Source organism: Mytilus californianus, unplaced genomic scaffold, assembly GCF_021869535.1.
Source record: "Mytilus californianus isolate M0D057914Y unplaced genomic scaffold, xbMytCali1.0.p SCAF_3, whole genome shotgun sequence".
Taxonomy (NCBI): domain Eukaryota; kingdom Metazoa; phylum Mollusca; class Bivalvia; order Mytilida; family Mytilidae; genus Mytilus; species Mytilus californianus.
In genome coordinates this window covers 2,233,141-2,259,270 of record NW_026262679.1, presented here as the reverse complement: position 1 = coordinate 2,259,270, position 26,130 = coordinate 2,233,141, and the positions used below count along the sequence as shown (strand labels likewise).

The window sequence follows — 26,130 nt, the reverse complement described above, 5'->3', positions numbered from 1 at the left end:
GAACTCAGAGAACATTTCAAGTGAGTATGACTTTCTAATACAAGGAGAAATAAATCACCAGGAACAACCAAACGACCTCCAGAGGAACTCAGAGAACATTTCAAGTGAGTATGACTTTCTAATACAAGGAGAACTAAATCACCAGGAACAACCAAACAACTGTTAATACTTATATATTATATAATACTACAAATAGCAGATATATAAAGATTTGTTGAGTGTTTCATTGGAAAATTTGAAAATTCCACTTCAGTCCTTATAAAATGACTTATCTTGGTCCAATTAGAACCTTCACGAAAATGATTTTCCCATGATGCAATGCTTTTCATTTCTTGTATTTATAAATTATAGTGGAACATACACTGTTATTTTGATGTAAAAACAAACAAAAACAAATTAATTATAACTTTTTTATTTGTATTGCTAAAAAAACAAATTCTTTTCACAAATTAATTATAACTTTTTTATTTGTATTGCTAAAAAAACAAATTCTTTTCACAAATTAATTATAACTTTTTTATTTGTATTGCTAAAAAAAAAAATTCTTTTCATAGGTATAATTTGGTGGACACTGAGGGAATGTCAGTAGAACAACTAAGAGATATACCATTTGTACAAGTAGAGTAAGTATATAACTTTATGACTGTTTCAAAAATATAAATAGTCCTATGATAGAGCATACTGTTTCAGAAGTGACTGAAGGTTCTGTTGTTTCAGAAGTGACTGAAGGTTCTGTTGTTCAAAGCATTTTGATTTGCCGGTTCATAAAATTATTTTGTCAACTGAATTTTGATCCTTTATCATTTATGTTAATACATTATTGACCTTCAAACCAAAATTGTTCCCATGAAAATTGAAAGAGATTCCCAATTAAACTAGCCATTATATACAGATAATAATATTTACTTTACCACACCTATAGTAGTAGGGGCATTATGTTTTTATTCGACCGCAAAAAAATTTTTGTGGTCGTATATTGGTATGACGTTGGCGTCGTCGTCGTCGTCGTCCGAAGACACATTAGTTTTCGCACTCTAACTTTAGTTTAAGTGAATGGATCTCAATGAAATTTTACCATAAGGTTCAATACCACAAAAGGAAGGTGGGGATTGATTTTGGGGGTTATGGTACCCACAGTTAAGGAATTAGGGGCCAAAAAGGTGCCAAAAATAAGCATTTTTGTAACTTCCAGACATAACTTGTGTGTAAGTGTATGGATCTCTCTGACATTGTACCACAAGGTTCCGTATCACAAAGGGAATGCTGGGATTGATTTTAGGGGTAATTGCCTCCAAATTTTAGGAATTAGGGGCCAAAAAGGGGCAAAAAACAAGCATTTTTCTAGTTTCATGACAATAACTTGTGTGTAAGTGTATGTATCTCTCTGACATTGTATCACAAGGTTCCATATCACAAAGGGAATGCTGGGATTGATTTTGGGGGTAATTGCCTCCAAATTTTAGGAATTAGGGGCCAAAAAGGGGCAAAAAACAAGCATTTTTCTAGTTTCATGACAATGACTTGTGTGTAAGTGTATGGATCTTTATGAAATTGTACTGCAAGGTTCCATATCACAAAGGGAAAGCTGGAATTGATTTTGGGGGTAATTGCCCAAAACGTTTAGGAATAAGGGGCCAAAAAGGGGCCAAAAATAAGCATTTTTCTAGTTTCCAGACAATAACTTGTGTTCAAGTATATGGATCTCTCTGAAATTGTACTGCAAGGTACCATACCACAAATGGAAGGCTGGGATTGATTTCTGGGGTAATTCCCTCAAAATTATAGGAATAAGGGGCCATAAAGGGGCAAATAAACAAGCATTTTTCTAGTTTCAGGACAATAACTTGTGTGTAAGTGTATGGATCTTTATGAAATTGTACTGCAAGGTTCCATATCACAAAGGGAAAGCTAGGTTTGAGTTTGGGGGTAATTGCCCTAAACGTTTAGGAATTTGGGGCCAAAAAGGGGCCAAAAAACAAGCATTTTTCTAGTTTCCAGACAATAACTTGTGTTCAAGTGTATGGATCTCTCTGAAATTGTACTGCAAGGTACCATACCACAAAGGGAAGGCTGGGAATGATTTTAGGGGTAATTCCCTCAAAATTTTAGGAATTAGGGGCCATAAAGGGGAAAAAAAACAAGCATTTTTCTAGTTTCAGGACAATAACTTGTGTGTTAGTGTATGGATCTCTATGAAATTGTACTGCAAGGTTCCATATCACAAAGGGAAAGCTAGGTTTGAGTTTGGGGGTAATTGCCCTAAACGTTTAGGAATTTGGGGCCAAAAAGGGGCCAAAAAACAAGCATTTTTTTAGTTTCCAGACAATAACTTGTGTTCAAGTGTATGGATATCTCTGAAATTTTACTGCAAGGTACCATACCACAAAGGGAAGGCTGGGATTGAGTTTGGGGGTGATGAATCATAAGGGGGTTCAACAAATTTGGGGGGGGGGAGGATTTTTTTTTCCTTTTTTTTCTTTAAATTTTTCCATTTTAAATTGGTTATTACTGATTTATATATAAAAGCAAATAATAATGATATGGTTTGAATAGGTAAATTAAAATTTTTTAAGTTCTTAGACCACTTTCATTCTGTGTCAGAAACCTATGCTGTGTCAAATATTTAATTACAATCCAAATTCAGTGCTGTATCAAGCTTGAATGTTGTGTCCATACTTGCCCCAACTGTTCAGGGTTCGACCTCTGCGGTCGTATCAAGCTTCGCCCCAGCGGAACATTTTATTCAGTCTGTGCTGATATTATTCTGTCCATTTTTCTGACCCATAACCAATTAAAGTTTTGTTTTGAGAAAGTTTTCCACTAAGTTTTAGTCACATCAACTTGAAACTAAATTTGAAATGTTCATTATGATGTGAACCTGAAAGTAGTTCAGATATGTCTAAAAACAATCAAAAGTTTTTTGCTATGTCTAAAAACAATCAAAAGTTATTTAAATAAGCATGTTTAAAAGCAGTCAAAAGACATTTGGGCTATATATAGATATAAGAAGATGTGGTAAGAGTGCCAATGAGACAACTCTCCATCCAAGTCAAAATTTATAAAAGAAACCATTATAGGTCAAAATACGGTCTTCAACACGGAGGGAGCCTTGGCTCACACCAAACAGCAAGCTATAAAGGGCCCCAAAAATTACTAGTGTAAAACCATTCAAACGGGAAAACCAACGATATAGTCAATATAAAAAACAAGAAACACTTATGAACCACATCAACAAACGACAACTACTGAACATCAGATTCCTGACTTAGGACAGGTGCAAACAATTGCAGCGGGTTTAAACTTTTAATGGTACCAAACCTTCACCCTTATCTGAAACAATAGTGTAACATCACAACATAGAAAGACACACTATAAAATATCAATTGAAATGGCTTAACTCAATCAAAAGACATATTAACACCAGTGAACATACACTGAACATATAAATTTGATCTATGATACAATGTAAATACAAAATAAATAAACTAAGGGAAGAATAATTAAAGTAACATGTTATACCACTGTGAAATGTTAAAGAATTTAAGAAAAACAATATGCTTGAACAAAAATATCAGCCATTTGCAATTACTTTAAACATAGGTAAATGAAAATAATTTTATTGTTAGGTATACATGTACAGTTCAAATGGAGAAAGGAAATATTTTTACAAAATAGATAATTTTGATGTTCATAGTACGAAGAAGTGAAAATTTATAGTAATACCAAACACTTATCAAAGCTGGTATATAGACCAGATATATCCCTGAATAAGTAAACAATAAATAACAAAAAATCATTACAATTAGTATCAACAGATCAAATAAACAAGAAAGTACGATTTGAGAGTACTCGCAGTTACTGACAGCTAGTTAAAAGCCAATACAATTAATAATAAAAAAATCATGCATCAGAGACTAAAATCAACTAAAACACATCCCAGGGATTTAGTATTTTAACGTCATGGACAGTCAAAGAAGACATGGCTTGTGCAATGTATGAAAATCTTCAAAGTTCATGTCTAAAAATGTAGAATTTCCACAAGTCTGAAGTTATAATTGAATGTTGTTATGTTTAAGTATTGCAGTCTGGTATGCATCAAAGCCATAGCAGATCCTTTTCAAGTGCTGATTTTTTTTTACATATATTTTAGGACCAAAGCAGAGCCTTTCAAGGTGAAATATTCTCCAAATACCAGACAAAGATACAGATCTCCTAAAAGAAAAAGCTATGGGTAATTTTTTTTTATCCTATGTGCAGCATCTGTTAATAAAGAGCTAAAGACAAACTTCAAGTAATGTAAAAGTAATTTATAATGGGGTTGGAATCTTAACATGACAAACAAACTTCCATATGATTTGTTCTTGTAAATATCTTCCTTTATTGAAAAATTATTACTAGGAAAAAATATATTTCCATAAGTAATTTTAAAATTATGAAAAATACATTTACAGGTAAAAAACAGCATTATTTAGTTTTTCAGAGGCTCATCTACCTCTGCCTTACTCTTCCCTGTTATTAAAAACTTTATATTATAGGGAACCAGACCACAATGCCAATCTACCTCAGAGTTCTGGTGAGGCTGACTTACCTCCCCCTTACTCCTCCTTGTTACAGGAGGCAGGACAGAAACATTACTACAGTGATACAAATTCTTACAGGTTTGTAATTGTTATAGACAATATATTTGAAAATACATAAGCTTTATATTTAAAAAATTAATAAGGATATGCAATGCCAGCAGTTTGCACCTGACCCAGATGCATTATTAATTTGTTAAAGCATTTACATGAATACTCAATGATTATATACAAAAATGATATACTTACAACATTCTGATATTATGTACGAGTTTATGATCATAATAACAAACTATTTTCCATCTACATCAGCTGATATGGACCATGAGGCCAGTATGGACATTGAGTTCTTAATAAATTGTTGTTTATGAATTTTGTCTTTTGTCAAAATATTTCTGGCTGTTTTGATTCTTTCTTGGATATTTCCTACATATAAATTTGCATTCCTCTCAATCATTTAGAATGACCGTTAGATCTTCTGTCTCAGCCTTTTTCAACATCCTTAAAACAGTTTATGAAATGAAACTAAACCTCAATCATTTAGAATGACCTTTAGATCTTCTGTCTCGGGCTTTTTCAACATCCTTAAAACAGTTTATGAAATGAAACTAAACCTCAATCATTTAGAATGACCGTTAGATCTTCTGTCTCTTGCTTTTTCAACATCCTTAAAACAGTTTATGAAATGAAACTAAACCTCAATCATTTAGAATGATCGTTAGATCTTCTGTCTCGGGCTTTTTCAACATCCTTAAAACAGTTTATGAAATGAAACTAAACCTCAATCATTTGGAATGACCGTTAGATCTTCTGTCTCGGGCTTTTTCAACATCCTTAAAACAGTTTATGAAATGAAACTAAACAATCATTTAGAATGACCGTTAGATCTTCTGTCTCAGGCTTTTTCAACATCCTTAAAACAGTTTATGAAATGAAACTAAACCTCAATCATTTAGAATGACCGTTAGATCTTCTGTCTTGGGCTTTTTCAACATCCTTAAAACAGTTTATGAAATGAAACTAAACAATCATTTAGAATGACCGTTAGATCTTCTGTCTCAAGCTTTTTCAACATCCTTAAAACAGTTTATGAAATGAAACTAAACCTCAATCATTTAGAATGACCGTTAGATCTTCTGTCTCGGGCTTTTTCAACATCCTTAAAACAGTTTATGAAATGAAACTAAACCTCAATCATTTAGAATGACCGTTAGATCTTCTGTCTCGGGCTTTTTCAAAATCCTTAAAACAGTTTATGAAATGAAACTAAACCTCAATCATTTAGAATGACCGTTAGATCTTCTGTCTCGGGCTTTTTCAACATCCTTAAAACAGTTTATGAAATGAAACTAAACCTCAATCATTTAGAATGACCGTTAGATCTTCTGTCTCTGGCTTTTTCAAAATCCTTAAAAACAGTTTATGAAATGAAACTAAACCTCAATCATTTAGAATGACCGTTAGATCTTCTGTCTCGGGCTTTTTCAACATCCTTAAAACAGTTTATGAAATGAAACTAAACCTCAATCATTTAGAATGACCGTTAGATCTTCTGTCTCGGGCTTTTTCAACATCCTTAAAACAGTTTATGAAATGAAACTTAACCTCAATCATTTAGAATGACCGTTAGATCTTCTGTCTCGGGCTTTTTCAACATCCTTAAAACAGTTTATGAAATGAAACTAAACCTCAATCATTTAGAATGACCGTTAGATCTTCTGTCTCGGGCTTTTTCATCATCCTTAAAACAGTTTATGAAATGAAACTAAACCTCAATCATTTAGAATGACCGTTAGATCTTCTGTCTCGGGCTTTTTCAACATCCTTAAAACAGTTTATGAAATGAAACTAAACCTCAATCATTTAGAATGACCGTTAGATCTTCTGTCTCGGGCTTTTTCAACATCCTTGAAACAGTTTATGAAATGAAACTAAACCTCAATCATTTAGAATGACCGTTAGATCTTCTGTCTCGGGCTTTTTCAACATCCTTAAAACAGTTTATGAAATGAAACTAAACCTCAATCATTTAGAATGACCGTTAGATCTTCTGTCTCAGGCTTTTTCAACATCCTTAAAACAGTTTATGAAATGAAACTAAACCTCAATCATTTAGAATGACCGTTAGATCTTCTGTCTCTTGCTTTTTCAACATCCTTAAAACAGTTTATGAAATGAAACTAAACAATCATTTAGAATGACCGTTAGATCTTCTGTCTCGGGCTTTTTCAACATCCTTAAAACAGTTTATGAAATGAAACTAAACCTCAATCATTTAGAATGACCGTTAGATCTTCTGTCTCAGGCTTTTTCAACATCATTAAAACAGTTTATGAAATGAAACTAAACCTGAGAAGGTTCTCTTTCAGAAATTTGGTTGTTTAGTAATCTTACCATAAATAGATACAGTTATGTAAATGTACATGTAACACTGAATACTGAAAACCAGCTAGTTTACACAACGGATATAAATCATCATTTGTATGTCGAACTTTGCCCTTCTCTAATATGAATGTGACAACAAAGTTAGAAAGCCACAGAAGCATATCACAGGAAAATTGACTAGAAAGAGCTAAACAGGAAAACAAATATCTGCAAAATAAGCTGGATTACAGTATGTTGAACTTCTTTTGGTAAAAATATAATATACATAGACTTACTAATTAATATGGAGTAATTCAGAAGGTTTATTTTGTACTTTCAGTAACCAGAGAAATCCATTGTATGAACAGAGAGATAGATCAAAAGTAAGGAAGAAGTTATGTTTTTTCTCCTTCCAATTTTATATTTTATTTTACAAAAATGTGGTAATCAAGCTGCCTCAAGTGAAAAAAAAAGAATACGAAATACATTGAAAGATACTAACTTGGATTTTACACCATAATAATTTTGAGGTCATGATAAAAACAACTTGTGGAAAAAGAATTAAAAAAAAATTATGAAATTGAGAAATTTGTGTTACTGTGAAAGGATTTTTTTTTGTGGAAAACAAATTTTCATGAATTTGGTGATTCTTTCCAATCATTAAATTCATTACCATTTTCCAATTGTCTGAATGTGCTTATCATGAAACCATGAACCAACAATGTTTTCACAACCACAAGATTGATACAAAGAATAGCACTTCCGCAGTAATTTGATTTTAGAAAATATGAATTGTTGCAAAATCTGTTGTTTCCAATATATTAACATAACAGGGTTTTAAGCCTTGGTACCCAGATTCAATGTATCTAGTTTCATAAGATACTGTATTTATTTACAACACAGGGTTTTAAGCCTTGGTACCCAGATTCAATGTATCTAGTTTCATAAGATACTATATTTATTTACTACACAGGGTTTTAAGCCTTGGTACCCAGATTCAATATCTCTGGTTTCATAAGATACTGCATTTATTTACAACACAGGGTTTTAAGCCTTGGTACCCAGATTCAATATCTCTAGTTTCATAAGATACTGTATTTATTTACAACACAGGGTTTTAAGCCTTGGTACCCAGATTCAATATCTCTAGTTTCATAAGATACTGTATTTATTTACAACACAGGGTTTTAAGCCTTGGTACCCAGATTCAATGTATCTAGTTTCATAAGATACTATATTTATTTACTACACAGGGTTTTAAGCCTTGGTACCCAGATTCAATATTTCTGGTTTCATAAGATACTGCATTTATTTACAACACGGGGTTTTAAGCCTTGGTACCCAGATTCAATATCTCTAGTTTCATAAGATACTGTATTTATTTACAACACAGGGTTTTAAGCCTTGGTACCCAGATTCAATATCTCTAGCGTCATACGATACTGTATTGAGCCGTGATGATGCAAATCATTCTGATCAGGTTTGAAAGCAGACTTCTTCAGTAATATCTATCTGAATCTGTTATTTGAAATAATCTTCTTTTACTCAATAACAGTACTAGTAGAGGTACTAATATAAAAAAAATATTGCTAATATTTTATTATAGCACTTTATTTCTTCTACAAATTAAGAGGGGGAGGGGATCTGTTAATCTTTAAAGATTCAGCTTTAATTTTAACATAGACATGCATGGCTTTTATACTATATTTAAAAAATGATTAGAAATGATCAAGGTATCAACATATGAAGGATAACATATTATAATTTCTCTCAATTTTGATAAATACTTCGTAGAATCATATCTTTAAAACTCACATAGAGAATTACTAGTAATATCTATGAAAATGAGAACAAATAAGTGTATTGAACTCTATAGTATTGTTGGTGAAAGTGAAGCTTATATTTAAACAAAACAAAACAAAAAGAGAAAAACAGACATGGAAAGTACACTATATGTATGTAAAATAAATGGTATATGTCATTATGAGTATAAAGCTTGAAATTATTAAGGCACGGTACATACATTTAATTAAGAAATAATGTGAAACTGAACTGGTTCCTGTTTTAAATATACATCAAATTGACCATATTGTTATGCTTTGTGGTTCCTATGTTCACAATTCATAAATGGTTCAAAATGACATTAGGTGATCAGCCATTAACATATGATTTGCAACAGAAAGTAGTTTTTAACAATTTTTTTTGAATTATATTATCTTTGCTTGAATGTTAATAGTTTTTTTATGTGATTTTTAAGACATCCAACAGTAATAACACAGATCAAAGGATAGGAACACCTGGACAGAATTACAGGTAATACTTAGATTGTGATCATTTTATTAAGAAAACTTCATGTGTAACACTTGCATGAATTCAGAACATCATAGTTTGGAGGTTTACATTCCAGTATCTTTTAGCAATTGTTGACTTAAAATCGAGGAATGAAATAGTCTTCGGTTTGTGCGTTTTCACATGGCGTTTATGTGCCAATATCATTCATGATGTTTCGTGGAATTTTGTTTTATCTTGAACCATATAATATGCAATCTTATATAATATGGAAACTTATATAATACGGAACCTTATCATATCAGATAACAAAAGAATTATAATTTTAAAAACACAAAATGATTTCTTGTATTCACTTCACAAATTTTTGCTATATGAATGAATGTTGACATTTGATACCAACTGGTCATTATCAGATTGACACTTCCTATATTTATTGAAAATTATGAGATATTACTCTGTCATTTTGCTTTGTAAGCAATAAGTTTGTGATAGAATTTACAATTTTCTTAAAGTTAAAACGAAAAAACAGTGTTTTCAGAAAATTTTTCTGAATGCAATTATACTTTTAGTACCTCTTGTATTGATTGACTAAAATACTGGTTACCATGTTAAATGATGATCACTCTCTGCTACCACCTTTGTGACTTATTACTCTCCATGTATGAATACAGTGAAGGTTGGAATGTTTGTTCAGTAAAACATACGGATTTGATAAGCATTGCAGGAATAAGCACAGGACACAAAGGAAGGCAGATTTACTCCTGAAGTTGTTGGAAATTAACATGAGCAGAATGGAACATAGAGTATATTTAAACACTGTTTTTTTGCACTGGAAAAAATACACACATTTCTGTATGTTTAGTCTACATAATTTTTTGACAGAAGCAATGTGATGAACATAAGAAGTACAGAACAGAGAAGTCAAGGTCAACACCAGCAGCAGACAGGAAGAAGGTAGGTCATATGACATAGCATACTTAATCTACTCACAGTAGACAGTCAGATCATTTTAAAGTTTAATTTTATTCAGTTAATTGGTTTTTAAATGATTTTTTAATTATTTGCATGATTCAATTATTTTTGTATCAGGCTTAGCTAGAAATCTCATTAGAATACAATAAATGGATTTAGTTATTGTAAAATTAAAGAATCTTATTATTAATAAGTGAATTACCCTATCTATGGCATAGTGTTAAATATCTTGATTAGTGTTCCCATTTTGTCAACATACATAGTATTTGAAAATATCTTATTACCAAGGGGAATTGATACTTATCTCATTTATATTAGAAACAAGGTAATTCAATAAACATTTTGATGATCGTTTGATTTGTAACAATAAGTTTACATAAGTTCTAAATTATATATGGCAAAAAAAAAAAAACAGAAATAAAAGGTATTCTATAGTCGGTAAATATAAGATAACAAATTCATGTCTGATAATGAGATGCCAAGCTGGCTCAATAACTAAGTTCTGAAACTTTTGTTATATTCCTTCTTAACATTATAAATTAAGTGTTAGTATTTGTAAGAATCAGACAAAATTCAAATGAGAAACAAGTCTGATCCAAAGTTTTTATAAAGCTGTATAATTTAAGAATAGTTTTTAAATTTTCTTGTTTCATTGATCTTAAAGGGGCATTAGCTTTCAAATTCTTGTTCACCGATTTGACTCAAATTCTTATATTTGGTTTATAACATAGTAAATTGTATATCCAAATTATTAAAATGGTCATATAACCCGATATAAACATAAATATATATATAAATAGATAGCGACATGTGGAATTGGATTTGTCTAGGTCTGTTTGATTTCATATTGTAGGTTAAATAGAATGTTTATCTAGTTTTTACCTTTATAAGAATGGTTTTTAGTGGATCGATCAGTCAACCAAAACTCATCTCCAGCTAAGGGGTTAACTTGATGGTCACATGAATACAGGTTAAATGAGGCTGAGTTATTCACTTGCAAGTGAATAATTCATCAGCGATGTTTCTTAGTTTATTTTGACAAAACTGAACAAAATTGGCTGCTAAAAGCGAATTATTATTTCACTATTTCACTTTCATTAATGATTAAACAAAAAAAAAATCATATTTAAATTTTTCTTATATCTTGTAGCTTTTAACATTTTGAAATTTTTCTTAAGATTATTTTTGTCTATAACATTAGCATTATTATTTTTTATATCCTATGGAAGTTATCTCCCCTGAAATTGTAATTTGTTTTCATGCATTTCTTTTTACAATTCCATGCAGGATGAAAAATAAAGTTGAATTGTTTTTGTTGTGTGTCTATATAATTTAGACATCTATGAAGATCTATTTTGTAGGGTTTTTACCTCCATTTTCCTTCTTACAAATACTGACACTCTTATAATCAAGATAATAATGTGTGTAAATGATTCCTGGTGCAATAATTTTAGTAACAATTGAGTTCTGTCAATATCTTGTCTGTTTCACAGTATAACCAAGATAATATAAATATATATTCATAACTGTATAAATCACAGCATCACAACCACATCTGTTTCCATTCTCTGATCATGCTAACTTTACAAAGTTTTAGAAATATGTTGTGTGTAATTGAATTGTAAAGTTAGTTCATATGCCTTCTTTTACACTTTTTTTGCTATCTAAACATTTGAAAATTCAGAATTCTTTTTATAAGTATCTTTGTGATGTTTCCCACATAAAAGGTCTTACACATGTGAGTTTTGCTTCGTTTAATTTTTAAGACCAAATTTTTGCCTAAAAAATAGCCAAAATTAAACTGCTCACAATCCCTTTCAGTTGACAATTTATGATTTTTTTTTCTGAAATGACTGCATGTTACAGTAACATTTTCAATTGTGTATGAAATATTACAAATGTATTAGAGAGTGGAAACAAGTCATCCCATTACAAACATTAATCACAGTAACAAATCATCCACAAATATATTGATATGATTTCCGTGCAGCACACCACAACAAACAGCAGACACACAGGCAAACATACAAATAAACAACGAGGCAGTATCAGAGGAGTCCGACAGTGTATTTGAATCTATTACTTCTAACAGGTAAACTGTACACCATATATTAACTCTGATATTATCTCAAACTGTAGTACAAGATAACATTCAATATTTTCTTATTTGTAATACATCCTAGATTTGTATTATTTTTCATATACAAATTATTTGTGATGGAAAGTTAAATTAGATGCACAATATAGATAATACTGTTATCCAAGTAATTTATTTTATATTTTTCTCATAATTAACCCTCTCTAGTCAACCTTACTACAATTTATTATATCCATGCTAGCAGGGGGTATATAGATTTTGATCTGTCTGTCTGTCTGTTTGTCAGTCATTTAAGTTTCAAGTGGTTTTTACTTAATTTGGATAGTAACCTTACTTGGATATATGATCACTTATAATAAGAGAAAGATTGTCATTGATTATGAGGTCACTCTATGACTAAGAGCAAGGTCAATGTTAATATAAAAAAATAGACCAAAATTTGTGCAGAAGAGTGGTTTCCTGGATACTGAAACAATTTCTACTCATGGGATTACAATCTTGCTTGGATGTATGGTTATATTTGACAAGAGAAATATCCCTATTGGTTTTGAGGTCACTTTGTTTAAGGTCAAGGTCAAAGCTACTAGAAATAAATGAAATTTTGTGCAGAAAAGCGATTTCCTGGTGCAAAATATGTTGTCATATAAGATGATGATCCTTATTGTTTTTGAACTCAATTGTGCTAAGGTCAAGGTCAAAGTTATTAAAACAGATTTGTGTTAGACAACATTACTGTTTAAAATCATCACAGAAATGAATCATGCCTTAAAGTAAACTGAAAAACTATGCCATCAGGCCACTTTAAGCTTTTGCCCTTTTATTTGGTAGAAGGGGTATGTGAGCTTCCTCACTTAAGGTTTGTTAATTTTTATGAATTTTGAACTTTTCGATGTCCATAATAGAAATCAAAAGTAATATTTGTTTTACATTTTTACTTACAAATTTCAATTGAATAAATCACTTGCAAAACCAATATTTGATGATTCAATCAAACGAGGTGAAATATTTTTAAATCGCAACCTAAAAAATAATTAATTTTTTTTAATGGAGAATAATTTAGAAATCAAATATCTGATAGAAACATTGGTATGTATATTGCATAAATGTTAAGTGTGTAATACAAGCTTAATTAAGCATGTGTTTATTGCTAATATTGATTAAAATGTACTGTTTTATTTTCAGTTTATTTTGTCCTAAAGATATTATTAAAGGTTTTTTGAAGATTTTACTTTTGGGTGTGTTTTAGATCATTTGTTTGCATTCTGTGGTTGTAAAAATGTCTGGTGCATTCTATAACAAATCATTCTCAGATCATACTAATAATGATTGGATTTTTTATGACAAGGTGGTATATAATGGGAATTTTATTTTCAACTTATTTCAAAGTAATAAGATTTGGTAGATGATGTATTTCAAACATGAATAATCAATGAATATGAATTAAAAAAAAAGGGGTGGATTTCACCTCAGTGACACAGCAAGCCATCAACATGAGTTCTTGATAGAATAAGTCTTTTATAGCAGTCACTTTTATAATAACAAAATACTGGTGTTGAAAAAAATATTAGTTTATTAGAATTTGAAAAAAGCCTTTCCTAATTTTATAAGGAAGTGTTCACAGATAACACATTAAGAAATTTCTTTTACTCATAAACTAATCATCACTGATACATTAACCGTTTTATAAAACTTTTTAGATCTGTAAATATCTGTGATTAGAATTTTATTTTGAATTTCCTAATGTGCAAATTTTTCTGTTTTTTTTTAATTGTAAATTTTAACAGTTTCTGAAGTGTTACAGGAGAATCAACCAAATACCCACAGGTTCATAGTGTGCTTCATTATTTGAATTTATTGTTTATAAAGTTATGACTTATGTTATAAAGTATGATAATTATATTAACGTTTTCCAGTGTCCAAAATTTTATCTGTTAAATATTTTCACCAAAACAACAAATATTATGGTCGATTCCAATAAGAGTTAAAGCTTATTAGTTACACGTGGCTAGGAAAATTTCTTAATATTCATAAATACTTGGTCTAACTGACACTTGTATGTTCAGTTATATAGTCAAGTACACATGAACAAATATTTTTAAGTAAACTGAAAAGTTCTGAATTTGTGTTTGTTACGTTATAAATCGTTGGTTCCTATATTTGTTGTAGACAAGAACCATTTTCACAGTCAAATGAGAGAACTATTAGACAACCCCTGCCTCGATCAAATGAAAGGACTGCTTTCAGTCCAGTAAATCAAAGCAATAATTACCACAACACTTCAAATTCACACAGACAGGATCAGTACAGAACTGGATTATCTCCCATGGGTAGGACTGAGTTATCCCCCATGAATAAACAGGATTACAGGCAAACATCAAATAATCAGTCTAATGGATATCAGGGCTATAATCAGGGGAAACAAACCTCATATACAAACTATTCTAACAGACCTCTACCAGAAAGGCCAAATGAATCTTCTCTGGCTGACAGGACCTCTAGGAGTTCAGGGACTCCTGAAAGACCAACCACTAGAGGTTCAGTAACCCCTGAAAGACCAATGACTAGAGGATCATCAGGTACACCTGAGAGACAAACAAGACATTCAGGAACTCCTGAAAGGCCAATAAGAAATGCAGGAACTCCGGAGAGGCCTATGTCTAGAGGGTATGGAACACCAGAAAGACAAAAAAGAAATCCAGGGACTCCAGAGAGGCCTATGTCTAGAGGTTATGGACCACCTGAAAGAATATCTCAAGGAATGGCATATAGTCAAATGAATCAAGGCAGGTCTGTTGAAAGAGGGAATTATAACACATACAATAGAGAGCAGTCCCCAGGTAGTACAACAAATCAGACAACAATTAGACAGAATTTTAACACTGTAAATAAATTTGGTAATGATGATAAATCTCAGGAATACTCACAGAAAATTTCGCCTTCAGTTAGAAACACTGGTGTGTCTACTGATTCCAATTACTCATATCAAAGGACCCCTGATCGTAATCAACCCTCATCAAATGTTTATAGTCATGGATATGGAACTCAAGAAAGCATTAAAAAGTTGTACAGTTCACCAAAAGATTCTCGGGGCATGTATGCTACACAAGATAGTATACGAAGAATGTACAATAGTCCAAATGATTCAAATTATCGACCAAACCCTCCTTCGGTTAGGGGACACAATCCAAATTCACAAATGGTAAGCTATTTTCTTTACTATTTATATATACTTATTTGATGTTAGTTTTGTTTTTAAGGTGATGGAACGATTTTAGATTGAGGTGTACTTTTTGTCGAGCCTTCGACTTTTGTCGAAAAAGCGAGACATAGCGATCCTACATTCCGTCGGCGTCGTCGTCGTCGTCGGCGGCGTCCACAAATATTCACTCTGTGGTTAAAGTTTTTGAAATTTTAATAACTTTCTTAAACTATCCTGGATTTCTACCAAACTTGGACAGAAGCTTGTTTATGATCATAAGATTATATTCAAAAGTAAATTTTGTAAAAAAAAAATTCCGTTTTTTCCGTATTTTACTTATAAGTGGACTTAGTTTTTCTGCCAGGAAACATTACATTCACTCTGTGGTTAAAGTTTTTGAAATTTTAATAACTTTCTTAAACTATCCTGGATTTCTACCAAACTTGGACATAAGCTTGTTTATGATCATAAGATTATATTCAAAAGTAAATTTTGTAAAAAAAAAATTCCATTTTTTCCGTATTTTACTTATAAGTTGACTTAGTTTTTCTGCCAGGAAACATTACATTCACTCTGTGGTTAAAGTTTTTGAAATTTTAATAACTTTCTTAAACTATCCTGGATTTCTACCAAACTTGGAAAGAAGCTTGTTTATGATCATAAGATAGTATCCAGAAGTAAATTTTGAAAAAAAAAAATTCCATTTTTTCCGTATTTTACTTATAAATGGACTTAGTTTTTCTGCCAGTTAACATTACATTCACTCTGTGGTTAAAGTTTTTAAAATTTTAACAACTTTTTTAAACTATCCTGGATTTTGATAAAATTTTGTTCCATTTTTTCCATATTTTACTTATAAATGGACTTAGTTTTTCTTCCAGTCAACATTACATACATTCTGCAGTTTAAGTTTTTAAAACATTTATTAGATTCATAAATTATCCTGGATTTTTACCAAACTTGGACAGAAGCTACTTACAATCAAAAGATAGTATAGAGAGGAATATTTTTATTAATTTTTTCCTCAATTTTGTTGAGCCTGCGATTAACACCAAAAGTAGGCGAGACACTGGGTTCCGCGGAACCCTTACGAATTTTTTTATAGAAATATTCTTGAGAAATGATTTCAAAATCTGTCACCAGTTATATACTTGTATTGCAGGGAAAATTTTGCAATTATTTATCCAATTTAAGAAAAATTTAATGCATATGAAAAAAATATTGGAAAACATTGCAAAAGTTCTCTAATTACCTTGCATGTTACAGTTGACCTTTGTTCTGTTTTCAGAGGAATAATTTCACGTTGAATTATCTTCACACAGTGCCGACTGTTCTTTGAAGTTGTATGTTTGAGTGGCACTAAATACTAACTGTTTGATTTAATCAGTACTAATTTACTTCATTAAAGTACACAAACATAAGTTAACTATAAGTTATTAACATCTTCTTCAAAAACACATTAGTTGAAACAACTAATTTTTTTAAAAATAGATATTACAGTCTTAAAATTAGGATGACATTGTTGAATTTGTCAGTAAAAGATCAAAGTAGCTTTTCTTCATTTGGTCTCTTTGGGAAAGTTGTCTCATCAACAATCATTCCACAACTTCTTATTTTTATATTGGAAAATTATTTGGCATCATATAATAGACTTCTCTGCCATGTAAGATCTAGAAGAAGCTAGTTTATTCCACCTAATGGTGATTATGGTATACATCTGGCGATCTGTTAATAAAGGCAACAGTAGTATACCACTGTTCAAAAGTCATAAATTGATTGAGAGAAAACAAATCCGGGTTGCAAACTAAAACCGAGGGAAACACATCAACTATAAGAGGAAAACAACGAAATAACAGAACACAGAAGTGCAACAAAAAACAAACAACAATGCATCATTCATAGAAACCAACTATTAAATAACAACTGTCATATTCCTGACTTGGTACAGGACATTTTAAGAAAAAATGGTGGGTTGAACCTGGTGTTGTGGCTAGCCAAACCTCTGCTCTTTATGGCAATGTTAAATATACCGCTAAAATGACAACATTACGTGAAGGGAACAGAGTACAAATAAATGCAAAAACACCAAAGACAGAGAAATACATAAATAAATAATATAATAGTACATTTTGACATTTTAACCACAGAATAACAACGAATAACTAAAATAATTTAGGACAGTACACAAAAACAGCTTAATAGAATTACAAAGTGTGTGTCTGTAACACAAATGGATCAATGCCACAAAAAGTAACGTCACAGGTAAATTTCTAAAAATTGGATATAAATCAAGATTAGGTTTCTAATTATGGTATTTGATGTATTTTATAACAATTACGAGAATATTAATATAGAATTGTGTTAGTAATAGTGCAACTAACTATGTCAGCCTTTCTTCCAAATCAAACTGTGTAAAAACAAATAAATCCTGTGCACATAGTTGCTTTAAACTAAAATCATACCAATGAACTAGGTGATAAATTATCTTTACTTTTACATACGAATAAAAGATAGAATCACAACTACGAACGATAAGACACAAAACAGTATCCGATCAGAATTACAAAATCTGTTCATTAGTTTGTCCATTCAAATACTCTTAAACCTCTCCTTAACAAGTAAAAAAAATAAAATGAGTTAAGCATGGGTTTGAAGGAGGATATTGTCACTATAGTGTTGTGATTTTTGGGGTTGGGAAAATTTACCATTGCTTCCTAGTGGTGGCTTACTTTGCCACAGGTCTTGGGTTCAAAACCCCAGCATGTACAGTGGTAATTTTGCAAGACAAATTATCTACTGTTACATTTGATTTCCAAAATAATTGTAGACTTTGTCAATATGATAGAACTCTCCTTTCTACATAAATCAATGAATAAATTTTTATGAAACTGCCTATTGTATTTCTTATCTAAATGACTTTTAATGCCCCCGTCGTAGCGGAGGGGGCATTAAGTTTTACCCTTGTCTGTCTGTACGTCCGTCCGTCCGTCCGTCCGTCCCAAAGTTGGTTTCCGTTCTCAAACTTTAGTTTGCCTCAACCAAATGTTATGAAACTCATACACAATGCTTATTACCACTAAATACAGATCAAGTTTGAATTTTGGTGGCATCACTTTTACTGTTCTAGAGTTATGCTCCTTTACAAATGGAAAAAATGCTTAATTTTTCGTTTCTATTCTCTAACTTAAGTTTGCCTCAACCAAATGTTATGAAACTTATACACAATTCTTATTACCACAAAACACAGATCAAGTGTGAATTTTAGTGCCATCACTTATACTGTTCTAGAGTTATGCCCTTTACAAATGGAAAAATTGTTAAATTTTTCTTTTCTTTTTTTCTAAATATCAAGTCATTTTTAAAATTGGAGTTATCTTCCTTTGTCCATGATTATAGTTGAATCAACTACAATCAATGCTTTATACAATGCAATGTTTAATTTTGCCTTCCACTGATAAATTAAAGCAATTTTTTCCCTTCATTTCATTTCTAAAAATATTTTAAAGTCTTCTTTGAAAATTGGAGTTATCTTTCTTTGTGCATAGTGGTAGTTGAATCAACTACAACCAATGCTTTATTTATTTATGTTTCCGTTTTCTAACTTTAGTTTGCCTCAACCAAATGTTATGAAACTTATACACAATGAATATTACTACATAATACAGATTAAGTACGAAATTTGGTGGTGACCCTTTTACCATTCTTGAGTTATGTCCCTTTATAAACATAAAAATTGCTGAATTTTTCGTTTCCGTTCTCTCACTTTAGTTTGTCTCAACCAAATGTTATTAATCTTATACACAACCGTTCTAGAGTTATGCGTGTTTACAAATAGAAAAATTGCTGAATTTTTAGTTTCTGTTCTCTACTTAAGTTAGCCTCAACCAAATGTTATGAAACTTACACACAATGCTAATTACCACAAAACTCAGATCAAGTTCAAATTTGGATAGCGTCACTTTTACCGTTCTGCAGTTATTTCCCTTTATAACTATATGATGTGATAGCGGGGGCATCATCTGTGTCCACATTTTTTAGTTTATAGTACTAGGTTATGTGTTCTTTTGTGTTGAATAAACATCATTAATCTTGGCTAAAACTGAAGCTGTAAAGAAAGTAAACATTTCATCATTGATATCAGTGAATGATTAAAACTTGACTTTCTTTAACAATAAACATATTGAGAGTAAAAACTATAGTAATAATTAACTGCATGACATAGTTTTATATGGAGAGTCTTATAACAATACATTTAACATCATCACTACAAAACTTTGTTGGTAAAAATCTGTGGACATAATTAGCAATATATTATAACACTGAGACTGATTGCACTGTCACTCTGCCAATAGAATGGGTAAAGGTCACATGAATCACATGCACTCAGAAATATAGATTAGGTCTAATAAAACTTACATGATTTTGATACAACTGCATTGCTTTATTACCCAATACTGTTATATAAAGTGCTGACCATTAACAAAATCTATTTGATTGAATTCAACAAATATAATGAGGCTTTCAGATGGATCCATATTCATCTGTTCCTCAATATTTGCCTGAGTTCTGTTTTATGATATAAATTTCCAAAATACATTACATTATTGTTCAGTTAAAATTTGTTGACTTCATAGTTCATTTCACTGTTGGGGTGACTTGTGTTGGAGTAAGTTATACATACAAGTCCATAACTCAAATCTTTTTGAAGATTTTTCAATAACATCATTTACTTGGTAATCAATAATACTTGATACTACAAAATTGAAAAACTTTTAGGTAACCATGTCCCTATATTATTTGCTTATATAATTTGGGGATCATATCTCAGATAATGCTTCAATTTGAAAGTCCACTATAAGACAGATATTTCACTACTACCATGACTGCTTGAATGTTTTGTGGTCATCATCAACATTTAATCAGACATCTTTTTATATAAATTTCAGCATCCATCATCTCAACAGTTTCATCCTTCATATTCACCTCCTAAAAATCGACAAGATTCTCACAGAACTATGACTCATGAAAGAATTGACACAAGTGTACTGAATCAACCAAAATCTTCAAAAGGACGTAATCTGTGGACAGAAATATGAAATCCTCTACCAACCAAAATCGGAACAATGCCGTTATCTGGAGACAGAAATATTGTATACTTTGAGATATAGAAACTGCACAGAAATTGATTGTCCAAGTATTCTTAACCAACCAAACAGAGTTGTAAGCAAGGGAGATCTGTTGGCAGAAATATGACATTATTTACTGTCGGTTCATTATGATTCGTTGGATAACAATTTTCGTGGATTTTATGGGTACAGGGGAATTCCGAATTTAAATGTTCAGCAAATATAAGGTTGTATGCAGACTTTGGCAAACAACAAAACCAAAAATCCACAAAAATACAAGTTTTCCTTAATCCACGAAAATTGGTACCAATGAAAATAAATGAATCTATAGAATTATCAGTCACAGAAAATCACAATATCATGGTCATAGGACTTATGTCTATAATAAAACAAAATTTAAGATCGAGCAGAGTCAAAATAGATAAAGAAACAGTTTTAAATCAAGACAAATGTAAAATCATACTTATTCCATACATTCAAATGTGTTTTAGAAAATATGCCTGTCAATCTTAGGCCACAGCCTTATTTTCTGTTTGAATCATTTGACAGGTCATTATGTCCTTTTATTACAAAAAATGGTATGGTTAAGTTAGTTAAGTCTGAACTTTATGATGAGTAAAGATATCATTTTGTAGTTCTATTTTTATACATATAAACACAGAACAAAAAAGAATCCACTTTAACTTTTAATTGTAAGAGGTTTATCTTATTTCACCAGTATTTATTTCACTGGTAGGGTCAGAAAGTTGAGAACCCTACAAGGATTGATTAAAGATTTTTCAATAATTTTACATACATCCATAACATTAAAATTGTATACAGACTGAGTGCTAAAAGTTGTTGTTGTAGACAAATGTTTTGAATTTGCATGTTTTTGTAAATTTTTTCATTGGAGGACATTGTCAACCAACAAAAATCACCTGTAATTTATGTGATACTATTAAACTTTGGTTTTGATATATAATTCTCTTTCTCAATAATTGTTTGGACAAATATTTAAACTTTATCAAATTTGTTCAATATTGCAGTTTTGAGCCATCTTTAGACATTTACATATTCAGACATACATTATGATTTTGCTCAAAGTACACAAATGAAGCTGTAATCCTGAGAAATTTAGGTGAGATTTAAAAGACTTAAGAAAATGTGTAAAAACCATCAAACTGGACAACAAAAATATTTCAAGAACCTGTATTCATTTTTGACATACATTTTTGACATAATAAATAAAACTCTACAGAAACACATTGGCAATGTCAAAAACAAGGAGATATACAGTCAGTGACTTTATCACAAATGAAAATACAGTCAATGCAATTTGACTGCAAGAATAGCACAGTTGCAGATTAAATTTCTGATTGAATCTCAGGCACTCAGCTATAAAATGTTAATGTCTCATCTTCTATTCTTTAGAATAAAAGACTATCACTTGTATCATTATGACATTATTTATTACTTTTTATACTACAGAAGTGCTTGTTTTATTTATATAATCTTTTTATTAAGAACTAACTTTCCTAAAAATCTTAATATATGACAAATGTACTTCGAAATTCATAAATTTGTGTTGATTCTTTTTTGATTTTATACATGTTAATCCTTTGTTTTTTAACACCAATAGCATATTTCTGAACCATTAGCCACAGGAAAATTGATGAATTTATTACTTTAACCCTATGAAGTGGTTGATACATTTTATTGTCAAGATTTTGTTAAGATGAGAATATGCAAAGAGGAACATTTATTTCATAAAATGGATATTAATTTCTTCACATTAGCATGTATAACAGCACATGCAGAAGTTTATTTTTTATCAATCAAGTAAATAAAAGTAATGAATCAAGTTACCAGAGAACACCATCCATGAAAACCTCTTCCCTGTGATAACAAAATTCGTATGATTTTTTAAGAACAAATAATGATTTTTATAAGATTTTATTTATAGTGCTGACTTTGTATGGTTGTCTATATATCCTCTTTTTTATGAAAATTTATATTTATTATACATATCTATAAATATACACTTTACAAATGTTTAATGTTACATAAGGTTGTGTCCATGGTGATTGAAGTATGAAGGATTTAGGTAGAAGTCAAAAGGATTAGTACAGTCTTTTGACACTAATGTTTGCACTGTTAGTTAAAGAAGGGTTTCTAAGGATTTCTTGATAGGTTTTACAGAGTATCTATTGTCAGTAAATGATTGTGATTGTTTATTTGTGATCTTGCCAGTTAATTATCCTTATACAAGTACTTCTGTACAGATATATATATCTAAAAAACTTCAGCTGATAAAAACTTTTCTCAACTGGTTGTTTTTTTATGATCATTTTCTGGTTCTCTTGTTCTCTGATTGGTAAAATTTCAATTTCCCTGCACTTTTCTCTTTGGTATGTTAATTTCATGACAAATGTGACCAAGTTGAATATTGCAAATCACCAGAAAGCAAGAAGCATAAGAAGGTCAAACTTGCTGATATTTAACAACAGAAGATTGTACATTTGCATCTCCTGGTTGCATTTTTTATATTGTGTATTTTACCATAGATATGGGAAGACTTGCAACTGATAAATGAAATTGTAAATTTGTACAAAGATAGAAATATAGATATCAGACTATTTCATTTTCAATGATTTCATTGGGATATATCCTATATTTTTTTTCTTTAAGAATGTTGCATTAATTGAAGAAGCTAAATAATCCAACACCATAATTGGTTTGATACTTTTGCCGTCAACCTCCACTACCTAATAGAAGTTTTCAATAACAATTTAATTATACTTTTTGTAAAGTACACAGATTATTCCTAACTGTTTACTTACTACTGTGTGAGCAGGCCATAGCTGGTGTTTTGAGGGACCTATAACAATTTTGTTTTGTGAGTGTTTGTTTTTAAATTTTACATTTATTTAGATCTGACTATTTATTTTTTCATATTACGTGTCTTATGCGTCCAAATTTAAAAAAATAGTTTCGGTCATATTGATTAACAATATTTATGGAAGTTTTTGTATACTGTTGCCTGTTGGTGAAATATATATAAGTATTTTGTGTAAATTAATCGTAGATAAGAGAGTGTGTAACTAAGCAATAATAGTATGCAATAACTGCTGAGTGTACATATATATTTGTAGATATAATTTATATTTTTGATACTTTTGTTTGTATATTATATTATTTTTAACATTTAAACCTACATTCATTGCATGGTTGAAGTAATAGTGGGACTCCATATTATCCTCAGTTTACCACTGGACGTTAAGCAACCAACAATCTATCAATCAATCCTCAGTTTAATTGGTTTAAATGTTCAATCTAATTGGGAGCTTACAATTTGAGGCTCTAAGCATTTGGATAATATGTTATATTTTAGATACTTTCATTTAGATTTTACAAATTTATAAGGAATGAATATTCAGTGATATGTAAATTAAGTGAACATTCTTCTAGAATTTAAGATGAATAAATATCATTTATTTGATGGTGTATTGTTTTTGTTTGTTAAAAAGTCTTTTATAGGCATTTATTTTATATCCAAGGCAACTTTTTGAAAGGCATTTTTTTTTTATTAAGGGAAATGAGAACTCATGTTATCGTAACTTTCGATATCCAGGGCAGTTGTAACTTGTAGTCAGGAAATCAGAACACATAATTTTATTTGTGAATAAATGAACAAATGATTGTTTTCCTACATTGAAGTTACAGAATAATAAATATATGTAATATTTTCTAATAGATTTCTGTTATCTTTGTAACATATTTGTTGACAGTGAATGCAAACCTTTGTCTAAGATGGTATGAAGGATCATACATATTGTTATTCTGGTTTACATGATAATGCTGACAAGTGCTGTTAATGTAAGATTTCATCTAAGTACAGATAGGTATATAAAACATTCAGACATCATATGTTGTAGCAGCTTCAAGTATTTTTCATTAAAGACATATAAATTTTACATTGTCATTGAGATAAAGGGTAAAAAGTGTTATGTGCAACCAGCGTCTGGCACATGACCAATTTTTGTCGAGCCTGCAACATTTATGTCGCGAAAGCAAGACATAGCGATCCTAGATTCCGTCATCAATGTGCCCAAAATACCCTTAATTTCAATTTTAGTTTGTGGATTTTGTCTGTTATGAATAGCATAAGTGAATAGCCCAGAATTCAAGATGGTAGTACATTTATTTCAATAAAATTAAGAAAAACTGTTTCCTTCACACAGGGCACTCGTAGAATGTATATTTCGCACTCTTAAATTCTTTTGTGAAAGTTATCAAATCGCAAATTTCAATAGAACACTCTGAAACATACAAAATATGCCTCATTATAAAATCTATTAAGACCCTATTTCTATCAGCGCTTAAAAATTCCAGTCTATGCCTTTGTTAAACCACCAAAAGGTAGGAAAGGTTTCATTGTATAAACCCTATAAGATTAAAATTCAGAACTGTAAACAATTGTTTAATTATTCGATGATCATAAGATCAGTTTTCCAAGAATTTAGTACATGTAATTTCAAATACTGAAAATGTTACTAGTTCATTGAGAACAGTAAATGTTATTACTTGGACAAAAGATAACCGGAAAATGTAGAGAAGTGACTTCCAAGCACGTTCTGGGACGAACCATTTCTGTGTTTAACATACACTTTATCTCCTGTCCTCAGCTCGACGAGAGAGTTCACCGTTTGAGCTCCGTAGTTCGATTTAGTAGCATACCCTGCTGTATATAACTGGTCATTCTTGTTTAGCTGGAAATGAACTTCGCCGCCACCATTAGCCATAATAGCACAGGAAAATATGTAGATTCCATTCCGTGGAGCAGTAAATATTCCAGTAGTAGAGTCATATCCACCTCCAATATTGATCTTTGCGTCATCAAACTTCACAATATCCCTAATATTAGACAGAGTTTGTGATGTTTTTAATGATGCAAAAAATGTTGGCCTTCGTTCGAGATCTAAAAATTGAAAAAAAAGTCTATCATCATCCTTTTGAATTGGTTTGCATTATTGCACATTCGTTTTATTCGGGTTTTTGAGGTGTTGTTGAAATAGATTTAAGTGGGGTGTGTCAGTTATTTCAGTTTATTACTTTGTTAAAAGAAGTAATGTGACAAGAATAAAGAAGCTCATATGATTTCTTTAACCAACAGACGTCTAAAAGAATAATTTCTAATGACAAATCAATTCTAATTTAATTGTCTAAATCCAAATGGACAACACATATTTAACAAAACTTTGAATTTTTGAAATACTGAGGCTTTTCTACCTCAGGAATAGACTACCTTAGCTGTATTTGGCAAAACTTTTAGGTATTTTTGGTCCTCAATACTCTTCAACTTCGTACTTTCTTTGGCCTTTTTAACTTTTTTTGAAACCGAGCGTCACTGATGAGTCTTTTAAAGACGAAAGTACAAAATTTCAATCCTGGTATCTATGATTAGTTTATTTAGCTCCGCTTTTTATACGACCGGAAACAATTTTTTGGGATCATATAATG

General features: G+C 30.8%; 3 protein-coding genes across 44 annotated transcripts in view; 1 reads left to right on the top strand and 2 right to left on the bottom strand.

Annotated features, from left to right (window-relative positions):
* LOC127733826 (complement C1q-like protein 3) overlaps positions 1-26,130 on the bottom strand; it is a 76,651-nt gene that overhangs the window by 12,504 nt on the left and 38,017 nt on the right. The window lies entirely within an intron of this gene.
* The window catches only part of LOC127733825 (complement C1q-like protein 3), a 58,443-nt gene that overhangs the window by 12,504 nt on the left and 19,809 nt on the right, over positions 1-26,130 (bottom strand). For 2 of the 3 annotated variants that reach the window (XM_052243222.1, XM_052243221.1), the window contains exon 3: positions 24,793-25,588. In XM_052243222.1, the coding sequence (XP_052099182.1) occupies positions 25,191-25,588 (398 nt within the window). In that variant the 3' untranslated portion in view covers positions 24,793-25,190. Of the gene's footprint in view, positions 1-24,792; positions 25,589-26,130 lie in introns of those variants that run through there. The other variant, XM_052243219.1, reaches the window with a different exon arrangement.
* LOC127733809 (band 4.1-like protein 4A) overlaps positions 1-26,130 on the top strand; it is a 95,449-nt gene that overhangs the window by 69,178 nt on the left and 141 nt on the right. For 8 of the 40 annotated variants that reach the window (XM_052243176.1, XM_052243177.1, XM_052243157.1 and 5 more), the window contains 10 exons: positions 555-623; positions 4,151-4,231; positions 4,536-4,658; positions 7,282-7,324; positions 8,335-8,421; positions 9,199-9,254; positions 10,116-10,187; positions 12,196-12,297; positions 14,470-15,502; positions 20,449-24,361. The exons of 1 other annotated variant lie outside the window; for it this stretch is intronic. In XM_052243176.1, coding sequence (XP_052099136.1) covers positions 555-623; positions 4,151-4,231; positions 4,536-4,658; positions 7,282-7,324; positions 8,335-8,421; positions 9,199-9,254; positions 10,116-10,187; positions 12,196-12,297; positions 14,470-15,502; positions 20,449-20,598 — 1,816 coding nt within the window. In that variant the 3' untranslated portion in view covers positions 20,599-24,361. Of the gene's footprint in view, positions 1-554; positions 624-1,241; positions 1,404-4,150; positions 4,232-4,535; positions 4,659-7,281; positions 7,325-8,334; positions 8,422-9,198; positions 9,255-10,115; positions 10,188-12,195; positions 12,298-14,469; positions 15,503-16,790; positions 16,846-20,448; positions 24,362-26,130 lie in introns of those variants that run through there. 31 more of the 40 variants (XM_052243199.1, XM_052243194.1, XM_052243167.1 and 28 more) reach the window with 24 other exon arrangements.